The sequence below is a fragment of the Tetrao urogallus genome (genome assembly GCF_951394365.1).
Source record: "Tetrao urogallus genome assembly, chromosome: 3".
Taxonomy (NCBI): Eukaryota; Metazoa; Chordata; class Aves; order Galliformes; family Phasianidae; genus Tetrao; species Tetrao urogallus.
The window spans coordinates 22,006,050-22,016,258 of NC_136815.1; the positions used below are offsets into that span (position 1 = coordinate 22,006,050).

Genomic DNA, 10,209 nt, shown 5'->3' on the forward strand with positions numbered 1-10,209 from the left:
CTCTCATTGGCTTTGGAGGTCCCCTTGCTGTCCCCATCTCCATTGGCACCCTTCCCAGGATCTGTCCATTGGTGGCCCCATGGCAAACCAGGATCTAAAAGGACAGGTGCCTGCCCCCTGTGCCTCACCTCACCCTGTGTGCACATCCTGCTCTGGGAGCAGTGCCAGAGTCAAGGCACGGGCTGCTCTCCCTAAGTGGAACATGAGAAGCAGCGAGAAAAAGAAAGTCTGAGGTATGATGGCATGGCCCATGAAGAACTACTGCTGATGAAGGAGCATTGCCAGGGATGTCAAGTTTCTTTTATTTTAATGACATATTCCCTTTATTTGCTATAGACAGAGCATTTGCTGCATGTCCCTGCATGTGTCCCTGGAGCTGCAGCATCTCCCACTGAAAGGAGAGGAAAATCCACCATTGACAGAACTGGGACAGATAGCAGAGGTGGGAAGAAGTGAGGAATGGAAAACAGCAGAAGAAATTGGGGAGAGCAGAAAGGTCAGTGTGGAACAGAGGGCAACAACGGAGCAGAGGAGGGACAGGACTGCAGGAGCAAGAGTGCAGTGGTTTGGAGAGGATGACGAGAAGAAGGTTGAGAAGCAGTAAGGAGTGAGCTGGAGGGTGGAATAATGCCAATTTGTCCACTTCGTCTATAGCTGTGAGCTCTGCAGCTGGATGCAACCATTTGGAAGTTAAGTCTTTCTCTGCAGGATGCATCTCTCTGAAAAGCTCAATGCAATGGGATGGGTGAGTCCTGATGGCACAGGATCCTGCTTGCTCTGTTGATCTCCCCAGGTGCCGCCAATCTGTCAGTGCTTTTCCCAGACCATAGGCCAGCACTGTGCTCTTCTCGGGAGGTTCCCTTTGGGGCAATTCTAAGGCAAAGACACCAGCCTGCAGCTCTTCACTCATGCACTTTCCCTTTCCTCCCAGAGCTCAGGCCCTGCCTTGGAGCTGCCTACTCGCAGGGCACATCTCCTATAGAGACCCCCACTTCTGACAAGTTCTGCTTCTAAGAACATAGCCACGGCAACAGGACCAAGCCCACGACCGCTGTCTGAGCACACCCACACCCGGAACCCCAGCCCCCGACTCGCTGCTCCCATCCATGCGGAGCGAAGGGCACAACCGCGCTCCTCGGCCCTGCCGAGCCCCCGCCGCCCCCGGCCGTCTCGGGCACCCAGCCCGCCCCGCGGGGCGGTCCGCGGCGGGGCGGTCCGGGCGGCGGCGGGGCGGGGCGGGCTGCTCCGGGCCGGGCCCGCCCGGGTGCAGTCCCCGTTCCGCGCCGCTCCGCCGCGCAGTCCCCGCCGCACGTCGGGCCGCCGCCGGAGCCTCACGTCGGGCCGCCGCTGCCCCGCCGCGATCGCTATGAATGCGCGCCGGGCCCTGCTCTCCGCCGCCTTGCTCGCCGGCCTCCTCTGGGATTTACCTTGCTGCCGCCCGGCCTCCCTCCCCGCCGCCGCAGAGCTGGCCAAGGGCGGGCGGGGCCGCAGGGCTCCGCGATACCCCCGGGAGAGCCGGCCGCGGCAGGGGGCACAGCCCGGGGGCCGGACGCCCCCGCGGGCGGAGCCCCATGAGTACATGCTGTCCCTCTTCAGGACCTACTCCGTCGCCGAGAAACTGGGCATCAACGCCAGCTTCTTCCACTCCTCCAAGTCGGCCAACACCATCACGAGTTTCGTAGACAGGGGACAAGGTAGGTGCTGTGCCCCCGCCCGCCCCGTCGCACCCCGGGGCTGGAGCCCCGTCCGCAGCGCTGCCGATCCGTGGAGCCGGCGCCGCTCTGCTCACAACGTTTCCGTTTTTCTTTTCTTTCTTTCTTTCTTTTCTTTTCTTTTTTTTCTTTTCTTTTCTTTTTTTTTTTCTTTTTTTTTCTTTTCTTTTTTTTTTTTTTTCCAATTCTCTTTCTTTCTTATCTCCCTTCGGGGCGCAGAAAGGCGGATCTGTCGGTAAACGGCGCATCGCGTTGTGTTGTTTCATAGCAAAGCCGCTCTGCGGCGGCCGTAGGTGGTGGTTCGGGAACCACGCGTGGCCGTCCCGAGCCCTCACCGGGAGGGGAAATGCAACCCCCGCTCTGCGGGAGCAGCTCGGGTGGAAATGCAGCCTCGGAAACATCGCTCTTCTGCTTTATTTCCGCCTGAGAGAAAGGATCTCTCTTATCGCTTCGGCTGGAAGGCAAATAGAAAGCTCGCACTCGCTGCGCGTGGGGCTGCGCCGTCGGGGTCACCTGGAAAGGTCCGGCCCGACGGGTACAGGGGGCAGGCACACAGCCGCTCCAGAGCCCCGGGCCTCGGTACCGCCGCGCCCCGACGTGCCCCGGCAGAGAGTGGCTCGGGCCGCACCCGCACCCTTTGCACCTCCCGGATGCGGGGGCCGCGTCCATCCATTCCGGGGCCAGGAGGGACGCAGGTAGGACGGGGTGGGCGGCTGGGCCGGGCCGGTATCCTCGCTTCCCGCAGGCAGCAGTGTTGCTGCGGGGATTCCCGGGACCTCTCTACTACCCCGTGTTCCCCGCTTCACTTTTCTCTCGTTACTTTATAGCTCGAGGGTGGAGATGGCGTGCGGATCTTCCCTCAAAATGCCTCTCCTTATTTATTAAGGTTTTATAATTATTATTATTACATTATCCTGGTTGATGACGAACTAACTCGGTGGCTCCTAAGGAAGGTCACGCATTCTCTCCTCCTCCCCCCGTCCCACCGTCACACCCAGTGCTCGGGCGCCGTCGGGGGCTGCAGTGCCGCGGTGCTTCCGATGGACGGAGGGAGACGAGAGGTTTTTGCTTTCCGTCTTCCCCCGACGGGGGCGTTTTTTTGCGTCGTTGTGGGAAAGGTGCGTGCGGGGGGAGGCTCTCCAGGCGTGAGGTTCTCGAAGTTCAGCCCTAAAAACGACCTCAGCCGCTTTCCCCGAAATAAATCGGGGGGCTGGTGGGGATGGAGCCACGCTCGGGATCGTCCTCGCCAGAAGAAAGACAGTGTAACAACTGCAGCTCGTTGCGCTGCATGGGAGAATCTGCTCCGGTAGAGGCGATTCGCTACCAGAAGTCCTGCTCTGATGAAGGAAAAGCCTCACTTTTCCCATTGATTTTGATTTGATGTGTCACGGGCTGTGACCTTCTGCTGGACCTTCCGAGGGTTGCTTAGCATCAAGCCACTGATTGGAGTATTTCAACTCAGTGATCTAATTGAGTGTTCATGTCATAACATAGCGAATATTGTCTGGTCTCCCATAATGAAGCGGACCAGCCAATGGCACATCACCAAAAACTTCAAGAGAGCTTCCGTTCCTCTGAAGTGGGAGCCGCGTTCCTGCCCACCTCCCCGTGTGCTCCCAGCCCGCTTAATTGGAGCGCTGCTGATGATGAACGGCCTTTGCTCGGGGGAAGCGGGGGGAAGGTTCTCTCCATTCATTTGCAGACGGCAGAGCCGCCCAAATTGACCCAATTAGTCGGACGGGCTGCGCTTCACCGACGGAGCGGCCGCGCAGCGCTGCGCTGGGACGGAGCCGCTGGGGCTGCACGGGAGTGGGGCACCGCGGGACACCGCAGCGTCGGTCCTGCTGCTGGGGGGCACCGAGGGAGACCTCCGCACCTTTTCTTTCTTTCCTTCCTCTCGAAGCTCACAGGATCGCCTTCAGGCTGCATCGGGAGGGAGGAAAGCCGTGCCGCTGCATTGCATATGCATATCTATATGTAGATTTTCAGCGTAAAGAGCACAGAAAGAGGGGGAAATCTCTGCGATTCCCCCCCTTCCAGTTCCCTCTCGCACCCCCCCACCCCTCCAACCCCCTTTTGTTACGGTCGCAAGATCAGACAGAACCTCTCTGAATGTAGGAAAATTGCTGTTGGCACATGAAGTAACTCATTAAAACGCAGATGGTGCTCTCGCTGGCCCCGGGACCCCCAGCACTGCCACTCCGCTCTACAATTAGGGGCTGCGGGGCTGCACCGGGCAGGACAGAAATAAAGGGAAGCGGCGGCTACGAACAGTGAACCCCGTAAGACGCGGGGCGAACCGAGAACAGAACGCGGGGCGAAGGAGCGCAGTTCTGGGAGTGCCCCGAGGGGAGCGGGTGCCATAGGGCGGGCTGCGGGGCTTCGTGCCTTCGTGCCCTTCTGCGTCCTAAAGGCTCCCGCAGCCGGGAAAAAGGAAAACGGGAATAGGTCGAAATCGTCTCGTTCTCCCAGTTCCTTTGTACGCTTTCGTGTGCAGCCGATGGGGACGGGAGGGAGGAGGGGGTGGTCCGATACGCGGTGTTTTACCGCTGTTGTCGGGGGGCGGGAGAAAGCGGAGAGCCCCGCGCAGGAGCTGCGATCGCGCGCAGAAAGGAGAGAGCAAATCCCGCTCGCAGTTCCCCGTGCCGAGCGTTTATGCAAAACAGCGGCTTTCTGGGTGGACCGAGAGCTGCAGCGCACCGCAATCTGCGCAGCGCCTTTGCCCAGGCGGTGTTGTCGTTGGCAAGAGGAAAATGAAATATAAGCGGGGAAGCATTTTAATGGGGAAGGAGGGAATTCACAACTGTTAATTATTTGGTGACCTTGTATTCGATTTGTTTGAGCCCCTTATAAAAACACTAATGCAGACCAGACGGCCGGAGAGCGCTGCGGCAGCGCTTCCAAACAGAGCCGAGCGCCCGGGGAAGGAGAGAACGGCTCGGCTCGGCTCGGCTCGGCTCGGCTTGGCTGGGCTCGGCTCGGCCCGGTCCGGCTCGACTGTGTTGCTACCGCTCTGCCGAATCGGAGCAAAGAGAGCAAGGACTGTTCGGGGCTGGGGAGGCGGCAGACTGTCTCCAAAGCCGCTGCGATAGCAAACTTTGTGAAAAACACTGATTTCGGGAGAGGTTTCTTTCTCATTTTTTCCCTCCCCCCCCTCCTCCTCCTCCCCTCCCCCCCCCCCCCCCCCCTCTTTTTTTCCCCTCCGTTTGTTCCCCTCTGCGAATCCTCCGCGGGGATCCTCGCCCCGAAGGGACTGGGAAGGAGGGGAGTTGGGGCAAAGCCGCCAGTGGTCCCTTTCGATCCGTGCCTACGACCGATCGTTTGCTCGGTTCTTAATTTCTCTCTCCTTTTTTAATTTTTAAAAATCATTATTATTTTAAATCCAGGATTTCCCCCGGTGAGGCTGATAGGAGGCTTTGGGTTTATTTTTAGTTTTAGTTAATGTTTTTTCTTTAGAGAGAGAAAAGAGAGCTTTCCGCTCCAGGACTGCTCAGTTCCACCGGCTGCACGGAGCCCGAGGAGCCCAAACCCGGCTGCGGGCTCGGGCACGGAGCGCCTCGCTGCTCTCATTTGCCTCCTCCCTCTTTAGCCTACTGGAAAAAAAAAAAAGAAAAAGAAAAGAAATTTAAAAACCACCAACAACAACAAAAAACAAGGAGCCGTTGACGGCGAAGTGCTCGTTTCCCTGCGATCCCAGCGCTGCAAGTGAAGCCGGGAGCCCCTGCGTGCTTCTGGGCGAAAGGGCCGTCCCAGCCCTCGTTGGTTGAGGGCAGCTCTGTGTGTTTTGTTTTCCAGGAACTTTCCCGTACTCCGCTCAAAAAACTCCTTCAAATCGTCCCCTTGCTCCTTCTCTTAGCTCTGAGCACAGGGATTCCGAATTTCGAATATCTATATATCTATATCTATACGCTTGGTTATTATTATTATTATTATTTGAGAGAGGGGGGAGCACAATGATTTCTCGTCGATTTCTCATAGCAAAACAGCGGACGGGAAGGGCAAAGCTCTCACGGCCCCCCGCGGCATTCAGCAGCCCCCGTGCAGCCGCTCTCCGCCTCGGCGCATCCCCGGAGCCCGGCGGGAGGGCAGCGGGGCCGGCGGGCCGCGGCACAACGGAGGCGGCCGTTCCGGAGAGGTGCCGGGAAAGCTGGGTGACGGAGGTACGTTGCTGGCGGAGGGAGAATGGAAGCAGCCTTCCGTTCGTTTCTCGGGGCTTTGGCAGCGTTAGTCCGAGGAAGATGCGGTCTCTCCCGGTTACTCGGTAGCGAAGGGAACGAAATATTGAAATCTTGTCGGGCGCCGTAAGAGAAAGCGGCGGCGATGCCGCCCGTTCGGAGGGGGAAGCTGAGAGCCGGGAAAGTCCCTCCTGGGGAGCACATCGGCAGCGCCCGAGGAATGCCCGCGGCCCCAACGGGACGGATGCGCCCGTTTTCACCTTATCGTCTGCGAAGGGTCCTTAAACTGCCAACGTGTTTTTGGTTTGCGAGTTTAAATACGGCTTTAAAGAGAATTAGGAATGGGAAAATTCTTCTCGAATGCGGTTTGGGTATAATTTGCAGTGATGTAAAGTTAAGATCGCAGCCCCGATGGGTTGGCCGCGAGCCCGGTACCTGATCTGCCATGAAAAGGGAAACTCCGCGTAGCCCTCGTTAACCCCCGGCGCGCCTCGGAGCCGCGGTGCCTGCGGGGAGGGGCTGCGTGGCCGGGGGTGCTCCGGGCTGGGGGATACCGGGAGCCGCTCGGCTCGGAGTAACGACAAAAAGGAAAGAAAGCTGCCGGCATCGCAACGCCGTGCGGGGGTCGGGCAGCCCTAGGCGGGCGACTCTTTTCAAATCGCGTCTCTCAGCCCCCTGGGTCCGAAGGGAGCGCGGAGGAGAGGTCCCGAGCAGCGCGCGGTGTTCGCACAAAGGCGGAGAGGCGGCCGCGGGGTTTCCGCACCGCTCCGTGCGGTGGGAAAGCAGCTCACCGCCCCCCGGGGCCGCCCTCCCCCCGCTCCCCCCATCGAGGGCGGCGGTGATGCCGCTGTGTCCCCTCCCTCCGCTCTTTTCCCACCCTCTTGGCCCCGCTGGGAGCGGGCCAGGAGAGGGGCAGGATTATGTATTCATCTGGAATTATTCGCTTACGAGAGGGAATAAATCGTGTTTATCTGATGGGATTCGAGGCTGCCGCTTTGATACTGCCGCGATCGCTGCCCCTTCCTGAGAAAGAAGTCGGGAACTGATGGATCGGGGCGAGTTCTGCACCTTTCCTATCGCCGTGTCCCCGCCTCGACACGGCACACTGAGGCTGAGCCTTTGCAACGTGGGACACAGGGCGGCGAGCAGTCCCCGCCTCCACCCCATCCCCTCGGCTGTACCGAGCGGGGCGAGCATCGCCCTTTGGAGCCATCCCCGGCAGGAATGGGGCTGTGCCCACATTAGGGGCTAATGTGGTTCCCTCGAGGCAGGCGGGTTTCTGCCCCAGCAACTCTCTTTGCCCCGCCCGCCCCGTGTCCCCGCAGGGGGCTGCGGGAACGCGCAGCGTTAATCCGCGCTGAGTCACTGCGCTCTGCGCCGCGTAAGGTTCTACAGCGCCGTGTCATGCCTGAAGGTCTCGGTGTGCATCAGTCGTGCCGCTGTTCCTCCCACCTTCCCCCCCCAGGAGGCTCCCCCGGAGCTGTCAGGTGGAGCTGAGGCTGTGAAATACGCTGATGAGGAGGAGCGCTGACCTCTGCTGTCAATAAATACCGTGGGCTGTGTATTTCTTCGGTCTCCCTCTGTCTCAGGAGCAGACCGAGCACGGACAATCGGAGAGGGGCGGCCCAACAGAGGCTACAGTGACACTTTTACTGTTGAAATATACACGGGCTTTACTGGCCTCTGGGGAGAGCGAGGGCTTGGGGAATTTCTGTGTTTGCTGGGCTGTAAACATTTTATTGGAAAGCAACTCGGGAGAATGTGGTTGGCTTTGTGAGCTGTGTTTTGTACACCCATGTGTCAAAAAAGAAGTCTAGGTCATTCTCTTGGAGCTGAACATAAATGTGTACATGTACATATATGTGTATATATATGTGTATTTGTGTATGCATACAAACACAAAGGCATTGCTTTGACTGCAGTGCTGGGGGGCCAAGGAAGTGCATGGAGCTGGGTTGCCACGTCGTTCCTCTGGTGTGGAGCATCTTGTATGATGTGGATCCTTCAGTTACTCCTCTCCTCTCCTCTCCTCTCCTCTCCTCTCCTCTCCTCTCCTCTCCTCTCCTCTCCTCTCCTCTCCTCTCCTCTCCTCTCCTCTCCTCTCCTCTCCTCTCCTCTCCTCTCCTCTCCTCTCCTCTCCTCTCCTCTCCTCTCCTCTCCTCTCCTCTCCTCTCCTCTCCTCTCCTCTCCTCTCCTCTCCTCTCCTCTCCTCTCCTCTCCTCTCCTCTCCTCTCCTCTCCTCTCCTCTCCTCTCCTCTCCTCTCCTCTCCTCTCCTCTCCTCTCCTCTCCTCTCCTCTCCTCTCCTCTCCTCTCCTCTCCTCTCCTTTCTTTTCCCTCTTCCCTCTTTGCTCTTCCCTTCCCACAGAGCTGACGTCTCCTCTCCTCTCTCCCGCAGACGATCTCTCTCCCGCTCCACTCAGGCGGCAGAAGTACTTCTTTGACGTCTCCACGCTCTCGGACAAGGAGGAGCTGGTGGGGGCCGAGCTGCGGCTCTTCCGCCGCCCCCCCGCCGGCCGCCCGCCGCCCGCCGCCGCCGCCCCTCTGCTGCAGCTCTTCCCGTGCCTCTCCCCGCGCCCGCTACACTCTCGCAGCATGGACCCACGGGCGGCGGCGGCGGCGGGCTGGGAGGTGTTCGACGTGCGGCAGGGCCTGCGGGCGGGCCGGCCTTGGAAGCGGCTGTGCCTGGAGCTGCGCGCCTCGGCCGCCCGCGGGCCGCCGCCCCGCCGCTGGCTGGACCTGCGGGGCCTGGGCTTCGGGCGGCGGCCGCGGGCCCCGCAGGAGCGGGCGCTGCTGGTGGTGTTCACGCGGGCGCGGCGGCGCAGCCTGCTCGGGGAGCTGCGGGCCGAGCTGGGCGCGCCCCCGCCCGCCGCCCGCCGCCCGCCCGCCCGGCGCCAGCGCCGCACCGCCTTCGCCAGCCGGCACGGCAAGAGGCACGGCAAGAAGGCGCGGCTGCGCTGCAGCAGGAAGCCTCTGCACGTCAACTTCAAGGAGCTGGGCTGGGACGACTGGATCATCGCCCCGCTGGAGTACGAGGCCTACCACTGCGAGGGCGTGTGCGACTTCCCGCTGCGCTCCCACCTGGAGCCCACCAACCACGCCATCATCCAGACCCTTATGAACTCCATGGACCCCGGCTCCACGCCGCCCAGCTGCTGCGTGCCCACAAAGCTGACCCCCATCAGCATCCTCTACATCGACGCGGGCAACAACGTGGTGTATAAGCAGTACGAGGATATGGTGGTGGAGTCGTGCGGCTGCAGGTAGCGGGCGGCCGCCCCTCGGCGAGGGCTACGCGTTGGCGGAGCCGCTCCGGCGGCGGAGGGAGACCGGGAGCGTCCCGGGGCGGAGAGCGGCGGACGGGGAAGGGCCGGCGGGCGTCCGTCGAGCCGCAACCCCGCCCTGGGGCTCTCAGCGTTCCGGCCGCCCTTCCGACGGGGGGAGATACGGCCAGAAACGGGCGGGGAGGGAGAGGGGCAGAGCGAAGGGCTGCTCCGTGCCTGCCCGCTCTCTTTCGCATTCCTGCGGGGTGACGGGCCTGGAACAGCCCGCCCACTCCATAAAAAGGAAAAAGAAAAAAAAAGAAAAAAAAAAAAGAAAGAACTGCCCGAGATTGTGATTACCGGATAGGTGACATTTTAAGGCAGCGACGAAAAGCTGTGATGAGAACGAGGCGTGACGGACAACGCGACGGGGTGAGCGGGGAAGGAGACGAAACGCCGTCGGATGTGGCGGCTCCGGCAAAGGAACGCGCCGATCCCTGCGCTGCCACCACGGGCTCGGTGCCTTCGGGCATCGCTGTGGGCGGCTGTGGGGCCGCAGAGCTGCGAACCGGGATGGGGGGAAGGGGGGTGGAAGGAAGGGGAATCAATCAAACAAAAAAAACTAACAAAAAAAGAGAGAAGAGAATAATAATATAAAGTGATAAAAATGCAACTTAAAAAGACTCGACCGGGAGCAATAATTTAAAATGCACATTTTGCTCGGGATGCACCGTTGTTCATATAAAAGTTGTAAATATTTGTTTATTTAATCGGACTGGAAAGTGCAAAGCAGAGATGAACAGCGTGCATTTCTTGTTGTTATTGTACAAAACATTATATGCACTCGAAATGTTATAATGTCTAATATTTGGAAAAGTTTATATTTGAGTTGTACAGAATTAAGCATTAATCAGATATTTCCTCCTTACCTAACATTATCGCCTCCTTAAAATATTATTGCAAAATTTAAATTCTGTGCTAATAACGGAGAAAGGAATTTTTTTACTGTCTACCTCACTATAATGCAAGTATTTACGACGCTCAAATTACCCGAGGTGAAT

The 10,209-nt window shown here is 59.3% G+C and overlaps 1 protein-coding gene across 1 annotated transcript; it reads left to right on the forward strand.

The window, feature by feature from the left end:
- Positions 1–1,366: 1,366 nt before the first annotated feature.
- Positions 1,367–9,152, forward strand: GDF6 (growth differentiation factor 6; the record flags this gene model as incomplete). Its single annotated transcript, XM_079533966.1, has 2 exons — positions 1,367–1,694; positions 8,284–9,152. 2 exons carry the CDS (start codon positions 1,367–1,369, stop codon positions 9,150–9,152), a joined length of 1,197 nt encoding a protein of 398 aa, XP_079390092.1.
- Positions 9,153–10,209: the final 1,057 nt, after the last annotated feature.